Below are 17,258 nucleotides of genomic sequence, written 5' to 3'. Positions count from 1 at the left end.
AACTTTCCCTCACCAAACCCTGATCTTTCTAGCTTGATGCCCAATATTGTATTAACTGTTACAAGCTGGACAAATGATCAGATTGTCACAATTTAATTTCCCCAAGATTTATACTAAAATTGTACTGGCAGCTTAGAAAATACAAAAATATAATTTCAGTAATCAGGAAAAAAAAACAAAACATGACACACCACATCTTGGGTTAGGCCTGGATCCACTGGCACAGCATACACAGGGCCACTCGGAGCACACAAAACAGATCTTGCCGTTTGGCTCATACAAAAGATTTGCCTCTCTGGCTATGGCCAGGCTAAATACCCCCCCAAAAAAGATCCACACAACCAAATCTAATATAGCTGCCCCACAGATGCTACCAACCTACCTCTTCATTGAATGAAGACTCCTCTTTGTCTGTTCCAAATCTATTTCTCATCTACTTTATGTAATATCTCCAAGTTCTAGTGTTGTGTGAGAGGGAGAAAAGGTTCTCTATTCACTTCACCCTGTGCCTAATTTTACAAACTTCTAAAATGCCATCTTTTTCTCTTTTTCAGTATTACATTTTTATTAATTTACATAATACATAGCATCATCAACAGAAAAGAAATATGTAACTGAGCAATACTTTCCTCAACATCAATTTTACAAAAAAAAAGAGGAAAGGTTACTTTATACAACTTTTTCTATAACCATACGGAGGTAGGGATTGAGCAAAACTCCCTATTTTTAACTGCTAAGTGAATATCCACATTGTCTCCAATACTAAGTATTAACTTATACAGGATTCATAGCTATATCAACTCATCAGTTCTTTATATAATTCTTTATAATTTAGATAACCAGTCATATAATTTCTTCCATTTCATAGAAGCCTCTTGCTTTGATTTACCGTTTATTAAACTTGTTAATATATCTAGTTCTGCAATCTCTAGAGTTTTAACAAACAATTCATCTATTGTAGGTACTCTTAGTTTGTTTCCAATAAAGTGTAAAGAATTCTGGCTGCAGTTATAATATGTATGCCATCTTTTTTTCTAGACTGAAAAGTCAGAGGATCTCCAGCCTTTCCTCATAAGTAATCTTCTTGCTTGCCCTCTGTACTTTCCAGCTCTGCAATATCTTTTTTGAAGTATGGCAACCAGAATTATATACTGTATTCAATATGACTGCACCATGGATCCATAAAAGGTCATTACAAAACTGGCTATTTTATTTTCAGTCCCTTTCCTAATAATCTGCACTCCAAGTCAACATTTTCACTGAGCTATCATGGCAACCTCAAGATCTTGTTCTCTGCCAGTCCAGACCCTATTAGCATATACTTGAAATTGGGAAATGTTTTTTGTTCCAATGTGCATCACCTTACACTTACCTAAACTGAACTTCAATTGCCACATTGTTGCCCACTCAGCCAATTTACAGAAATCCTCCTGGAGCTCTTTCCAATTTTCTTTAGTTTTCACCATCCTGAATAATTTGGTATCATCTGTAAACTTAGGCCTAACATTGCTCATCTCTAATTCCTGATCATTTATGAATAGATTAAATGGGACCAGTTCTATACCAGTCCTTGGAGAATCCCACTGCTCACCTCCCTCCATAGTGAGAACTGACCATTGACTTCTACACTTTTCTTCCTCTTGTTTAATCTTTCCTTTTATTCCATGGTTGCTCAAGAACCATTGGTAGAGGTCCTGGTTACCTACTTTTTCACATCTGACTCCAATGACTAAAAGGTTCTGACACTGCTTTTTCTCATATAGTTATCCTAGAGGAGGAATAGATAAAGCTGGAGTCAAAAGCTCACAACTAACTGAACCTTACTAATTTCACATTCCTTTTACAGATGCTCAATAGCCTAATTTAAGAGAAAATACAAACGTTCAGTTTGTCTGCATGTGATAAAAACGGGGCAGATGAATCAGCTGATCTGCTCACTGAAAATGCACTCTTGCTGTTCATTTGTTTAGATGGTTTTAATCTTTTTAATATAAATGTACTGTACATTAAGAAAGCTGTATAATTATCACTGAAAAAATGTCCATGAAATTCATGTATTCACCACTATGTGGCACATCTCTCATTAACCAGAGGAAAAATTTCAGGGCTTTAAAATCTCTCTTTTAAATTTTTATTTTATTTTATTAAATCTAATCCAATACAAAGGGAGCATATGGAAAATAAATAATAAAAATATAAATCTAACAGGGCTTTGAAATCTCATGTAACAAACTGAACACAATTTCACACTAAGGTGTAGGAGCTTGCATGGAGTGATGCCTGAAATCATGATTGAATCCTAACTTTGAGAAATCAAACTCCTGTAGCTTCTTAGTACAACTATCCTCTTTTTTCCCCTTTCAAAGAAGGGACCGTAAAAATCCTCTCTTTGTAAGAAACCACAGGAAAACAAACTGTGGCTAGAAGACGTCATTATAAAAAAATAACACAATGGAGAAGATATCATCAAATACTCAGTTTCTGGGAAGTACCTCGCCCCTGCCAGCCTTCTCTGATTGAATGGTTTGTTTTCAGATAGTTTGCTTATAATAACATTTGTTTAAGAAGATGGTGATGTTCTTTGGAGGGGGTGGGGAGTCTAAAACTGCAAAAAAGAGTTAAATGTCATTTCTCCCTCCTGTGTATGCATATAAAACAGAGGCCCATTATGAGAGTTGACAGTGTCCCACAGGGCACTTGTGGAGCAGAATCAGCAGGCGGTGAGTGGGGTGTGTGTGCTTAATCCTTCCTCATCTACCAAGCATCCAATGCAAATGCCCCTCCCTAAGCTGTTGTGAGAGCTCCCCCCCCCCCCCACAGCTGGGCTCCAAACTCAGAAATTAGTCCAGCTGATTGGAAAACAACCAAGGGAACAGCTGATGGCTCCCAGATCCCTCTGGACTATCTCTCACACCCCTCATCATATGAAAACAATTTGCCTCTCTCCATGGATCCCTAGGGTGACCAGGGCCCAAGGAATTTTCCCCTTAGCCTCCCCTTCTTAGCAGCCCTGAGGTGGGCATTTGCAGGGGGAAACGAGTGGATATGTGTGATTAAAAGCCTTTTTCCTGCCTCTCTTGGAAGTGCCCCTGCATACACATTCCCCATTATCTGAGCAAATACAAAGATGGGGCTACGCCTTTGCTAAGATAACATCTAGTTTTCCCAAACAGCTTCAGCTTTCCTGCCTGCTGCCAGGATTCTCAAAGAAATGGAAATGACTTAAGATCCGCTTTACGAAATTTCAGCTGCACTTGACATACGAAAGTTTTGGTCACGTAGATTTACATTTAGCTTCCAATCTGATCCAATGAGCCATTTCTGAGGTAGGAACTGAAAATACTGTGTGGAGCATCTGCCTGCTCTTTTTCTTTCCTCCTCCATAGGGTAGGAGCAGGAAAGGCTGGCCAGGTGATTAGGCCCTTGGCAGCAGTGGTGGTCCCAGGGCCATTACTTGGGGGTCCCACTTGCTGCCCCTGGCACCCCTCCCCGCTTTCCTCTGGTATCCTAGGCACTTGCCTAGAGTGGCCAGCCATTCCTGTGGATGAGAGGAAACAAGATAGAACTGAATTCAGATGACAGAGGTGATGTTGGAGGGAAAGGTGGATATGGCAGAAGGGACTGATTTGCCCTCTTCAGGCCAGTCTGAAGATTAGTTGCACCCATAGGCCCAGCCTCACATGTCGAAGCCCACATAAGCACAGTTGCTTTTTACCATCTGCATTTGATTTGATACCATCTGTCCTTCCTTATAAACTTGGCTGATCTCACCACTTTGATCCAAGCTTCTGCAACCACTAGCTTTGATTACTCAAACAAACTCGTCACAGGGTTGCCATTGAAGGTCACTCAGAAGCTGCAACTAGTACAAAATGCCTCTGCTTGTAAATTACCGTATTTTTTGCACCATAAGACTCACTTTTCCCCCCCAAAAAAGTGGAGGGAAAAGTGTGTGCGTCTTAAGGAGCGAATACTGCAAAAAATTCACACAAATGCCTCTAAATTCACACAAACAGCTCTAAAAACTAGGTGCGTCTTATGCTCAGGTGCGTCTTATGGAGCGAAAAATACGGTAGCTGGTTAGGTTTGCCATGAGTGCAGAAGCTGGAACAACTGAATTGGTTCCCTATCTGTTTCCATGTTCAAATCAGTATTTCCTTCAAAGGTCTTCACTCTCTCAGTCCTTGGAGGATCGCCACTCACTCACTGAGACCCTCTGAGCAGAATTTATTCCAACAAGCAGATCCAGACCTCTATGATATGATCTGGAACCTTCTCAGTGGAGGCCCTAATACTTTGGAGTGATAGGGTTGCCACTCTCCAGGTGGTGGCTGGAGATCTCCCAGAATTACAACTGGTTTCCAGATAACAGAGTTCAGTTCCTCTTCAGAAAACAGCAGCTTTGGAAGGTAGACATTATACCCCACTGAAGTCCCTCCCCTTCTTCCCAGGCTTCACCCCCTCCTCCAAATCTTCAGGAATTTCCCAACTCAGAGCTGTCAACCCTATGGATTGGGCTTCCCCAGAAGGTCCAAAAAGCTACCTGCTAACTGCCCTTGTGAAAACAAGGCCAAGGCAGCACTCTTTGGAAGGTCCATGTTATGGGGGCACATATAAATTGTTGGACTTGGTGTTCCCTCAAATGGTGCTGTTTGTTAGTTTAGTTTTCTTGCAGGGCTTTTTTTTGACCAGGAACACAGTTCTGGCTGGCTTGGTGGCAGGGGGTGTGGCCTAATATGCAAATTAGTTCATACTGGGCTTTTTCTACAAAAAAGGCCTGTGCAAAACAATAGTGATGTCAGGAGGTGTGGCCTAATATGTAAATGAGCTCCTGCTGGGCTTTTTCTACAAAAAAAAGCCCTGGTTTTCTGGCTGTTGATTGCACCAGTTCTTCTTGTCACATTTGCTTAACAACTGTTTTGGGGAAGGAATGTTGATGCTGTAAGATACTAGATATAAGGTGGAGGCTTGAGATAATTTTCTAACTTCCGGTTTAAAGATGACTTCTTAGCTTCTTCTTTAGAGTATATTAAGATCTGAGAAAATCCAGGAATGCTTTTATTTCATCCTTTACTAAGTTGCTGGAAATGCACATTTATTTGCTTTTTCATTTTTTATAAGTAGCAATTTTTTATAAGTAGATAAAAGCAATTTTTTATAAGTAGATAAAAGCTAATTTTTAATTATAGGATGTGTCGACTTGGCTTAATCATCCCCCTAACCAGGTACCTAGAGGGAGGTTGACAAGACTCTCCTGGGATACGTAATGTCTAGTAAAGGCTCAAAGCCCATGAATTTGTTCCCATGCTCAATGCAAGTGTGTGGGTAAGGCGAGATCCAGATGATCTGTTTTAGAAATCTTTAGGTTCTTCTAGGAAGTAAAAATGCCTGCTGAATTTTCAGGCATCAAAAGTTGCATCTAACTTTCCTTCCAGTGGAGGCAGCAGGAAAAGCAGGCAGGTGGAAGAAATTGAGCTGTGACTGGAACTCTGCTCATTAAATTCCGGTAGCTTAGGATTCGGGCAAATTCTCTGCCTGGGTACAACAGAGAAGCCTGTTGGGAATGCTTTTGTACACCAGATGAATTTAGGGTTGCCAATCTCCAGATGGGGGGCAGGGAATGCACTGGTTTGGAGGCCCTCCCCCCACTTCAGGGTCATCAGAAAGCAGGGGAGGAGGGAAATGTCTGTTGGATACTCCATTATTCCCAATGGAAACCAATTCCCATAGATCAGGGGTGGCCAACGGTAGCTCTCTAGATGTTTTTTTGCCTACAACTCCCATCAGCCCCAGCCAGCATGGCCATGCTGGCTGTGGCTGATGGGAGTTGTAGGCAAAAAACATCTGGAGAGCTACCGTTGGCCACCCCTGCCATAGGGTATAATGGAGAATTGAACTGTGGATGTCAGGGGCTGTAAGGGGACTGCTGATTGAGGTAGAGGCACCAAATTTGCAGCTTAGCATTGGGTGTCTCTCCTCAAAACACCCTCCAATTTTCAAAAAGATTGGACCAGGGGGTACGATTCTATGAGCCCCAAAAGAAGGTGCCCCTATCCATTATTTCCAGAGGGAAGGCATTTAAAAGGTGTGTGGACCCTTTAAATATGATGGCCAGAACGCCCTTTGGAGTTCAGTTATGCTCATCACAACCTTGCTTCTGGCTCCACCTCCCAAAGTCTCCTGGCTCCACCCCCAAAGAAAGTCTCCAGATATTTCTTGAATTGGACTTGGCAACCCTAGATGAGCCATCCAGCGCAAAAAGGAAGTGCTCACATAAGGAATCAGGGCTCTGCTATACACCTTTGGTTCTTTATAAAAACCATTTACTGTTTCCAGCCTCTCAATTAAAAATATTCACTGAAACCTGATCATTGTATACCATTTAATGTTTAAAGTAAATGGGGAAATGATTTCATGCTTTCCTACTGACATCACAAAGCCAGAAGTCCCAAGAGTAGCTCCCATTCTTGGCCAGTTGCAACAAAATGAGGTTTGGTTTCCTGAAGCTGCTTCCATTCAGGAGAATGGAGGTTGACAAAACCAGGCTTCTGATGTTGTGTCTGGAGCTGCTATTTATTACTCAACTGGAGCCACTTTGATGGCTTTAGTATGCTACACTATCAGGAACTACAGCAGATCAAATCCAGATCCCCTGCCTTCAGAGAAGACCTACTCTGTGCTTCAATTAGTAGGCAGATTTCAAGTACTAAAAATCAATGCGTTCAGCACAAAGGAATCCAGAACAGTTTAGATCGGGGTGTCAAACATGCAGTTTGGGGGCCGAATTAGGCCCCCAGAGAGCTCCTATCAGGCCCCCGAGCAACTGGAGCTACAAAGCAAAACCCCTTTTCTCCATTGACTGAGGCTCCTCTCTTTGGGGAGGAAGGGGGGGGGGAAATACCTTGCTTTGCTAGGCTCTCTCAATTGCACAGCAGAACTATTGAGCCAAACCTGTCTTCCTTCTATAGACTGAGGCTTCCCACCCACCCGTCCCTGGGGAAGGAAGGAAACAGCCTAAGCTTCCTTTGCCCAGTTCTCTGGATCCCATGGGAGAAATACAAAGAAAGCACCTTTAAGTCCAATGAGTGCTGTTTTAAGCATGTTTTATTTTAGAGTTTTTTTTAAAAAAGAAATCTTTAATTGTGTTTGTCTGTGTCCTTTATAAAGTTTGTATCTCTGCTATCTAACCTTAAATAGGTACACACATGGCCCGGCCCGACATGGCTCAGCTCAACCAGACATGGGCTGGCCCAATAGGGTCTCTTTTATGTCAGATCCGGCCCTCATAACAAATGAGTTTGACAGCCCTGGTTTAGATACATTACGTTGCAACTGCAGAGTTCAGTGGGGAAATAGATGAAGTACACAGGGTTACCAAGAGGCCTGGAGAAAAATGGCATCTACCTTTAATAGAGGCATAATGGGTTATTTATCACGACTGAAGAGACAGATGTAGGAGTTGCCCAAAAAAAGGACCAGAGGCTAAAAATCTGTGAGTTAACTCACACTAACTCAGCTTAGAGGGAACACTGGTCTCTACCTCAGATTCTTCTTCTTTTAGGGCAACTTTTAGTCTGAGTAGACAAGACTGAGCTTGATGAACCAATGGGTCTGTCACAACTTCCTTCTTAAAGTATGTAATGCTGCCACCAGGAATTTAATTCCAAACGCTTTGTTTAATGTTCCCCACTGAATTGTGCCCAAGCTCTAAGATTTATTCATTGTACTATGTGGCCCTGAGGATGAGATTCTTATACTTTAGAATCATAGGAATCCAGATTAATATAAAACAAAACTTTCTTTGTACAATAAGTATTGGTTTCGAGATGTTTACAGCTTAATTTTTCAGTGAATGATAATAACTTCTGATTTTGCTTTATACACTCATTCTCAAATCCTCCTTTCTCTTCCTATCTCAACTTTCTGACAGCTTCTGTCTCTCACACTCCTACAATAGTCTGACAATTTTAGGTTTTGGCTCTCTATCTAGCCCCTAATATGTCCTCTAAAGTATTCTAATTTTCTTCTCTAGAATCTCAATGCCTTTCACAGCACTAGAAGAAGACTGCAGATTTATACCCCGCCCTTCTCTCTGAATGAGAGACTCAGAGCAGTTTACAATCTCCTATATCTTCTCCTCCAACAACAAACACCCTGTGAGGTGGGTGGGGCTGAGAAGGCCCTCACAGCAGCTGCCCTTTCAAGGACAACAACTACGAGAGCTATGGCTGACCCAAGGCCATTCCAGTAGTTGTAAGTGGAGGAGTAGGGAATCAAACCCGGTTCTCCCAGATAAGAGTCCACGCACTTAACCGCACCAAACTGGCTCTCATGGGATTATATGGAATTATAATGCTTCTCACTCTCTGTAGACTGCGGACTGACTATTAACTATGGTTAACTGCTGTCACTCAGCTGAGAGTTCACTGCTGATTGACTTCTTTCTCTCTCTCTGCATCCTTCTTAGCTCTGCCCACACCCTCTCAGTTACCAACCAATAACCTCACTCACTCCCCCTTTCTCTATGGCAATTTACCCACAATTAAAGGAACACATATATAAACTGAAATAATCACAGGGCCCGATTCAGTAGAAGACAGCTTCATCTGTTCAGTAGAAAGAGATCAAAGGATATAAAACATAGTTTCACAAGGAGGACATTTATACTTTGAGACAGTAATATTGCTCACTTATACCTTCACTCTTTCTCTTACATAAAAGGCATGAAATTCACATGCACCTTTGCTTAGAGCCAGTTTGTTGTAGTGATTAAGTGTGTGGACTCCAAGGTTCCAGCTACTGTAGTGACAGAGAACTCTAAAAGCACCAGATGACCGTTGAGCATATATGTGTGTGTATATATATGCAGGGCTTTCTTTGTAGAAAAAGCCCACCAGGAACTTATTTGCATACTAGGCCTCACCCCCTGACATCACCATTGTTTCACACAGGGCTTTTGTGTAGAAAAAGGCCAGTAGGAGTTCATTTGCATATTAGGCCACACACCCTGTTGCCAAGTCAGCCAGAACTGCGTTCCTGTGCTTTCCTGCTCAAAAAAAGTCCTGTATAGATACATACATACATACATACAGAGACAGGGGGCTTAGGATAGGCTGAATGCACACCCCTAGTCTGTACACCCCTGCATCTATACAGAAAAAGGAGGAAGCAATCTCAAAGATTCATGATAGATCATGAGTTTGTTTTGGAACAGTAGAGGAGGGACTGTGGCTCAGTGAAAAGCATCTGCTTGGCCTGGAAAAGGTCCCAGGGTTTGATTCCCAGCATCTCCTGTTAAAAGGATCAGGCAGGAGCTGAAGTGAAAGACCTCTGCCAGAGACCCTGGAGAGCTGCTGCCAGTCTGAGTAGACAATACAGGCTTTGACAGACCAATCAGGATAAGGCAGTTTCATTTGAATGAAATCCAGAAGCAGCTTGGGTTCCTTCTGCCTGGCAACGATCTTCTTAATTCCAATGTGTACAGTCTCAATCTCCTGCTAGGTCACCAGGCCCGGGACATGGGCTCACCTCATCCACTCCTATAGATCTAAAACAAATTAAGCAAAGACCAGCGGGAAAGAGAAGTCACCAAGCAGTGACAAAATGGTGACCGGAGAAGCTGTTTTAGCTACCAAGGTATCTATTTCAGAACTGGACTTACAAGACTTCGAATCCAGCATTATCTTACAAATCACAAAAATAATATTTCTAAGGATAGAGCAGACAAAATAAATTCTCTCTCTCTCGGCTTGGCTTCGCGAACGAAGATTTAAGAAGGGTGCAATAGTCCACGTTTGCTGCAGGCTCGCTGGTGGCTGACAAGACCAATGTGGGACAGGCAGGTCCGGCCACAGCGGCTGCAGGGAAAAGTCTGATTTAGGGTTGGTCCTGTAGCAGTGCGATTCTTCCTCAATCTCCTTTTGTCCTCAAGACCAGCTATGCGTGCGTTCTCAAAGGAAGAGACAGCCTGGTGGATGGTGTGCCTCCATGCTTTGCGATCTGAGGCTAGGTTAGACCACTGGTGATGGTTGATGTGACAGGTGCTAAGGGATTTCTTCAAGGAGTCCTTGTACCTCTTCTTTGGTGCCCCTCTATTTCGATGGCCGGTGGAGAGTTCGCCTACAGGGCAAAATAAATTAAGAACTCTTTAAACAATGTTTCTCAGACTGCTGATACAGTATTTGAGTTGGAAATAACTCTCCAGAATGAATTCCAGCAATTAAAAAAAAAGAGCAGTTTACAACCTCCTTTATCTTCTTCCCCCACAACAGGGGTCCTCAACCTTTTTAAATAGGGGGCCAGTTCACTGTCCCTCAGACTGTTGGAGGGCCGGACTGCCGTTACTGTACAAGGCCGCGGGCCGTCAGTTCTCCGTCTTCTGCATCTCTCTCCCTTCCCCACACCACATACCCTGGCCTGGGAACTCACCTCACCTCAGTATCACCTCACACTCTGTCTCCGCCGCCTCAGCCCAGTGCCGGAAGTGTGCGTTGCTAACGCAAGTTTAGGTCGAACGTCACTTCCGGTCTGATTTTGCCATAACCCAGCGGGCCGCATAAATGTCCTCAGCGGGCTGCATCTGGCCCGCGGGCCGTAGGTTGAGGACCCCTGCCCCACAACAAACACCCTGTGAGGTGGGTGGGGCTGAGAGGGCTCTCACAGCAGCTGCCCTTTCAAGGACAACTCTTGCAAGAGCTATGGCTGAAGCTGCAAGTGGAGGAGTGGGGAATCAAACCCGGTTCTCCCAGGTAAGAGTCTGCATACTTAACCACTACACCAAACTGGAAGGCCCACGCCCCTTCTTCAGCTGAGGCCTCAGCACTCCAGTCTTTGGAGAGACCAAAAACTAGGCCCCATGATCCACCCTTACCAGTTTTTTTCATCCAGTCACTCCTACACACCCTCCTCCCAATATGCAAATTAAGTAGTTTCATTGTCCCACCCCAGAGCACATATCTCTAGAACTCTACATATGTTGTGTTCCCTCTAAACTGAGTGTGAGCTAGCTCACAGTTTTTTAGCCTCCAGCTCACACATTTTTGTCTTAGCTCAGGAAGGATGGCCCCAGAGCAAACTAATTCATGCAGTAGCTCACAAAGTAGAATTTTTGCTCACAAGACTCCACAGCTTACAGCGAGGATTGCGCATGTTTCCAGATGAAGAGTATTAAAATATCTAGGATCTTCTTGACTGCATAGCTCTTTCCTTTATTAAAATAACCTTTAATGTTTCATTGATCCTGATGGCACGGAGTAAAGTCAGTCTGGCATGCAAAAGAAAATGTTTCTGAAAGGCTCTATTTCAAAATGTTTTGGGAGCCATTCATGTCTGAGGAATGCTTACAGCATTTTGGATGGCCTTGTTTTACTTTTTTCTCCTGGCTAGTTCCCCCCTCCCCCTCTGGGTTATCTTTTGATAATAAGAACCAAATGTTGCCTGTGGAAGTGACTGGAAATGACACTAATGATCAGAATGGCTGTTTCTCTTCAGCTCCTTTTGAAAAGCCCATGTAAAAGACATAATTTAAATTGCTTCAGAATGTAGTAAGCCCTGCAAATTAATCCTTGTAGACAATGTGTATGTGGGAGAAAGAGTTTCAAAGCAGGAGTGGAGCAATTACTGGTTCCCTGTGGTTTGGAATGAGCAGGAGGGTCTGAGTGGGCTATGCCACAGGCTGAGCATGGCATGCGTTCTGTTTATGGCTTGGTCTGAGGCTCAGTGTACCCTACATGGCCAAAAGAAGGGCCATGGGTCTTCAGCGTGATCCCCAGAAGCAAGCCCAACAGACTAGATCTAAGGATTTCGAGTAGAGCTGCTTAGATCGCTCTCTTAATTACTATATTCACCCTCCCCCTTAATGGGACTTGAGTGTGGGGGAAATGGTTTTCTTCAAGCACCATCAGAGCTTGGAAGAGATGAACATCCCACCTAGCTGAAGAGGAAATCAAGTAGAGCGGGAGTTTGACTAGGGTTGGGGTGGCCAAACTTGCTTAACATAAGAGCCACATTGAATAAATGTCTTTTGTTTGAGAACCACAAGACATAGACTCCAAATGTTTGAGAGCCACAAGGAAAGGAGGAAGGATAGCAAATAGGTGGGGGAAGGGGGAGGAGAGGTTGAAAGAAAGCAAGTTTAAATACATTCTCCAAGCTGTTGGCTGGCTTGGAGAAGTGATCTAAAGAGAGAAATGTCTTCTCCAAGCCAGCTAAAGGGGCAGTGGGGGCATAGAGAGCCACACAATATGTGTGAAAGAGCCACATGTGGCTCTCAAGCCACATTTGGCCACCCCTGGCCTAGAGGGAACACGGAAACGTGACCTAAGGGGCCTGCAGTAAATAACACACCGCTTCAATCACCTTAGGTTCGGCCACCGGCGAAGGCCAGGCCTCCCTGACTAGCTGCAGGAGAGAGCTGGTCGGAAGGACCCTTTTGGCCCGGCGGCGTAGGATCTGGCCCCTGCTAATTCCCCAGTGCTTTAACGCCTGGCCTCTGGAGAGACCATTAGACCTGCTGCGCGGCATGTAATCCCTACTCCAAGAGCACCGGGAAGGGGGGGGGGGGCTCGATGGCTCCCCACCAGATCAGACCCTCCTTCGGACCAAAGATCACGTTGCTTTTTGTTTGACTAAGATAAGGCCGGCAGCCAGGCCGCTCGCCTTGGGCAGCATTCCTTGGGAAAAGGTCGCCTGGCTTTCTTTGTCTGGCGAAGTTTCTGTTCCGGATTTCGCCTCATCAGCATGTGTTGACTCCCCCCACCCCACCCCCTTCACACTTAACTTGCATTGCATTTGCAGCTTCTCTCCCTTCACCCCCCTTCTGGATTCGCAAGTCACAGGATTGCATCTGCAAGGCGCGCTTTTCCCCCACTTTGCTTTCCCGGCCGGCGAAGTTCTGTTCCTAGCGGTGGCGCTTTGCTGGAGCTGAAGGCATTTCGGGAATTCCCTCGCTGGTTGCCAGAGGAAACCTGAGACGAAGCGCCGCGGCCACTAGGTTGACTGCAAAGGCTCCTGAATGAGACGCCAGGCGAGGACCACCCCGGCCGGCTCCAGCCGATGACTTCCCCCAAGCTCAGCCAGCCTCCAGGCTCTGCTGCGCCCTCGGTGCAGCCTGCAAGCGGGACAACTGAAAGGAAGGCGGCCAGTTAGCGGGTAGGGGCCTCCCAAGCGCCCTTTTGCCCAACCGGTCCTGGGCGGCGCTCCCAGGGCAAGGCGAAGAGGCTCCGGCCGGCCAGCCTGCACGTTGCCCCGGGCGCTTGGGCTCTCCCCAGCCACGCGCGGATGGATTCCTTCGGCGGGCTCCGGCGGCTTCTCCTGCTGCTGGCTTGCGTTCCTCTGCAGAGCGGGCAAGGTAAGGTGGGCGCGTCTGCACCGCGGAGAAGACAGCAGAGGGCTGCTCTGGGCCGAAAGAAGGGGGCTTCTGGCGCCTGGCGGGCTGCTCGCCTGCGGGGCGCTAGAACGGGGGAAGGAAAGGCCACCTGGCGTTGTCCCAGCGGGACACTGCTGGCTGGAAGGGCGAGCATTTACAACACACGCACGCAGCCGAAAGTACAACTTTCATTTAAGAAAGCAGCCGCCAGCAGCACACACCCACCCCATCCAGAAGTTTTTAATCTTTAACGGAACGACCTGGCCAAAGAGAAGCGCCTTTTAAGTCGGCAGGACTTTAAAAATGCGTCACTTCGGCTAGGTCATACCCGTTTCTTGATACTTGCATTGAATCCTTATTAAACATATTTCAAGATGAGAAGATTGCAGGGATCCTTTCCCCAGGTGAAACGGTTCTGCAGTTAAGTGTACCTTTAACTTGCTGGTGATGTGCCTCTGAATTCAGAGTGACATGTTCTTGAATGAAAACCGCTTTTGGATTCACTGTAAGGGCATGAAAATTCAGCAGGAGCACCTTTCTGAGTTTCCCCTTCTCCTCCCCACCTAGTTGTCCATCGAATAGTAGGTACAGCTGCATAACAATCCCTGGATGAGCTCCACGGCCTATTTTTCTACAAAACGACCCCTGACAAGACTCATGTATACATCTGCACATGATAACATATTTTGAGTCCAGTGGCACCTTTAAGACCAACAAAAGTTTATTGAAGGTATAAGTTTGCCCACCTGGATCCATCTGTATGATAGTTACTTCATTCGGCTGATAGATTCTGCATTCGGAAAGGCTTGTGTCCACCTTTCTGCCCAGGGGCTTTCTTCCTCTTTGGCTGCTCCCACGGCCCCCCAGGAACTTCGTGCTCATAGAGGAAGTGGTCAGGGTGCACAGAAAACTTCAGGTGTGTTCCTCTGATAGGAATGAGAAAAGTGAAGACAGCGGGGTGCTAGCTTGAGAGATGGATAAAGGGAATCTTGCAGAAGACATTTACTTGGAAGTAAGCCACACTATGCTCAGTGGGTCTTACTCCCAGGTAAGCATGTGTAGTATTACAGCCTTAACCTGTAGCAGAGATGAGAACTGCTGGATGAGTCTGCTGGTGGGGTTTTATGTAGCCTTGATGGTCTTACCAACTTTTAGATCAAGTTGGGTAGCCACGTTAGTCTGTCTGGTCCAGTAGAAAAGAGCAAGAGTTCAGCAACACCTTAAAGACTAACAGAATTTATGGCAGGGTGTGAGCTTTTGTGAGGCACTGCTCACTTCTTCAGATATTCTGCTATCTTTTCTACAGTTACCAGCTATTGAGTGGCTACAGCTACTGTTAACAACTTTTAATACAAGTTTGTTCCTAAGGAAAAGAAACCTGTTTGGGGGCTGAAAACTCTTACTCTGATCTCTCTTTGGAATTTCATGCATCTCATTTAGTGTGTGAGCATATAGGATGCAGTTTACGCTTGAGGAAATGTATGTGCGGCATAGCTAGATAGTCCTTTCAACCCAATTGAAATGTGGAGCCTTGTCAGTCTGGGGCAGGGAGGATATGCAGGAATGTACCCTTCTAGTTCATGTACTGCAGGTTAGGTTGACCCTGGGAATCCAGAAGTTGGCCATTCCAGCTGTATTATTCCCAGACAGGCAGCAGCCACTTAGTTATCTGCTGGTTAAAAAGGTAAAGGTAGTCCCCTGTGCAAGCACCAGTCGTTTCCGACTCTGGGGTGGCGTCGCTTTCACAACGTTTTCACGGCAGAGTTTTTACGGGGTGGTTTGCCATTGCCTTCCCCAGTCATCTACACTTTCCCCCCAGCAAGCTGGGTACTCCTTTTACCGACCTCGGAAGGATGGAAGGCTGAGTCGACCTGAGCTGGCTACCTGAACCAGCTTCTGCTGGGATCGAACTCAGGTCATGAGCAGAGGGCTCCGACTGCAGTACTGCACCTTTACCACTGCGCCACGGGGCTCTTACCTGCTGGTTAGTCACTTACATATGTCACAGTATGTTCATGCAAAGCATTTCACACACACACACACAACTGCAAAATGTCTCAGTTCTGTAATAGGTATGTGGGGAAAAAATCACGGATTTTAACTCAGCTGTGTTTAGTTTAAGATCAGAGTATTGAGTTTCATTTATTTGAAAGAAACCAAGATTTGGGGCTTAATTTGAGTAGTATGACATCCTTAATTGTGCGATTTTGGTGTTCTGGAGCATACACAGCAAGGCTGTCTTGGGCATGTGCAGAACATCTTTGCTTCACTACTGAGTGGCCACAGCTACACATATCTGTGGAGACCACATAAGGAGCAGACTGGTAAGTTTGAGTTCTGGCATTTTATTATTTTACCACTTTTATGATGATTTCACTGAGATCTTTGGGATCTGATTCAGAAATGATATTAGGATGTAAGTTTTCAGCCTATTGCCATCTGACTCCCTTTGACCTCCTTACCTGTCAGATTTACACGTTCTGGGTAGGACCTCATGTTGAGTCGTAGGATGTTTGCTGGAGTACCTTGTGAGAGGGTGATGCTTGTCTCCAAAGGCTGACAAACACCAGGGAGAACAACCAGTTGCAGCATTGTGAGTGAACATCCCCTGTGTGTTCCTCAGTGGAGATAAACGTCTTGCCTCCTCATTTTAGGAATATATTGTAGCACACTAAGTGCCCCATGAAATGGCTCTTATTTTAAATAGCTGAAGGCCTTCATTTAAAGTTCACATTTAAAGTTCACAACCTATTCCTTCTGATTAACTAATCTGGAATATTCACTCCTTCTGGCTCTCTGCCTTCATTCACTAGCTACAGTGGGATTATCAAAGATTTCAGGTTTTCACTGCTGGCATCATCATTAGGGTTTGTAGAATCTTTCGGGCTCAAGTGTCGTGTTCTACTGGTGAAAGTTTTTCTTCCAGACGTTTCGTTCTCAGCTGCGGAGAACATCCTCAGTGGCGTTGCAGCCGGAGCAGCTGTTCTGACCTTCTTGGCTGCTGTGCATTGAGTGAGGCCTGGGCTGCTGGAGAGCTGCTATTTCTAGGCTGGAGGGGGTGTGGTGAGAGGGCAGTTGGTTTGTGAATGTACCCATTGTTTGGTGGGGCTTCCTGGAAGGGTGGTGATAAGGAAACTGGCTGTGGAAATGTGACCATTGTTCTGTGTTGATTGCTGGGAGGGTTGGAAGGGGTGTGAAGATAAGGAAGATTCACAGTGGGATTCACAGCTGCCACCAGCATACACAAAAGGGGTCGAAAAAAACAGATGTCCCTTTACCTCTGTTATCTATTCTCCTTTTGAGTGAGGAAGGGTGTTCCTTCTGACCTGAGCCATCCATTATTTCTTGTCTGAAAATTGCAGGAGCATGGGGTGGGCATGTGTTTGTAGACAGCTGAAAAAGGACTGCTGAAGTATTTACCTCATAGGGACCACATATCCTCCCCTGCTTCCAATGGAGAATCAGGTTCATCTTTACTGGCATTTCCATCTGTTCCCATGTGAATTACAGCCTGTTGACAGACCTCCTCTTTCCCATGGACAGTTGATTGGGGGTCAAAAAGCATGTGGTGATGTCTGTCATAACAAAATGTCTATTTCTCTGGCAGTGCATATTAAGGGGCAAGCAGTCCCTGGCAAAATCCTGTAGGTAATGTGACTATGTTGGGCATCAGAAGTCCAAGGGTTAAACCCACCTTGACCTTACAGCAAGCTGTGAATATTTGCAAGATGGGAGAGATTGTGGTTCTCTGCTTTCCACTGCTGTCTCCAAAATTAGAGTGCTTAGAGGGATTTTCACTGGCACTTTGAAACTGGACTTACTTCTGGGGAATGTAAAAGTAACTTATGAAAGTGACTAGGGCCCTGGGTTTCATCCAAGAAAATATATACCC

The 17,258-nt window shown here is 45.2% G+C and overlaps 1 protein-coding gene across 2 annotated transcripts in view; it reads left to right on the top strand.

Moving 5' to 3' along the window:
* The first annotated feature begins 12,908 nt into the window (after positions 1-12,908).
* FBLN1 (fibulin 1) overlaps positions 12,909-17,258 on the top strand; it is a 71,408-nt gene continuing 67,058 nt past the window's right edge. The window contains exon 1 of one of the 2 annotated variants that reach the window (XM_060254022.1): positions 12,909-13,348. In XM_060254022.1, the coding sequence (XP_060110005.1) occupies positions 13,279-13,348 (70 nt within the window). In that variant the 5' untranslated portion in view covers positions 12,909-13,278. The remainder of the gene's footprint in view (positions 13,349-17,258) is intronic. The other variant, XM_060254023.1, reaches the window with a different exon arrangement.

This window comes from Heteronotia binoei, chromosome 14, assembly GCF_032191835.1.
Source record: "Heteronotia binoei isolate CCM8104 ecotype False Entrance Well chromosome 14, APGP_CSIRO_Hbin_v1, whole genome shotgun sequence".
In the NCBI taxonomy this organism is placed as follows: Eukaryota; Metazoa; Chordata; class Lepidosauria; order Squamata; family Gekkonidae; genus Heteronotia; species Heteronotia binoei.
The sequence above is the reverse complement of the archived record's forward strand: the minus strand, read 5'-3'. Positions and strand labels throughout refer to the sequence as shown.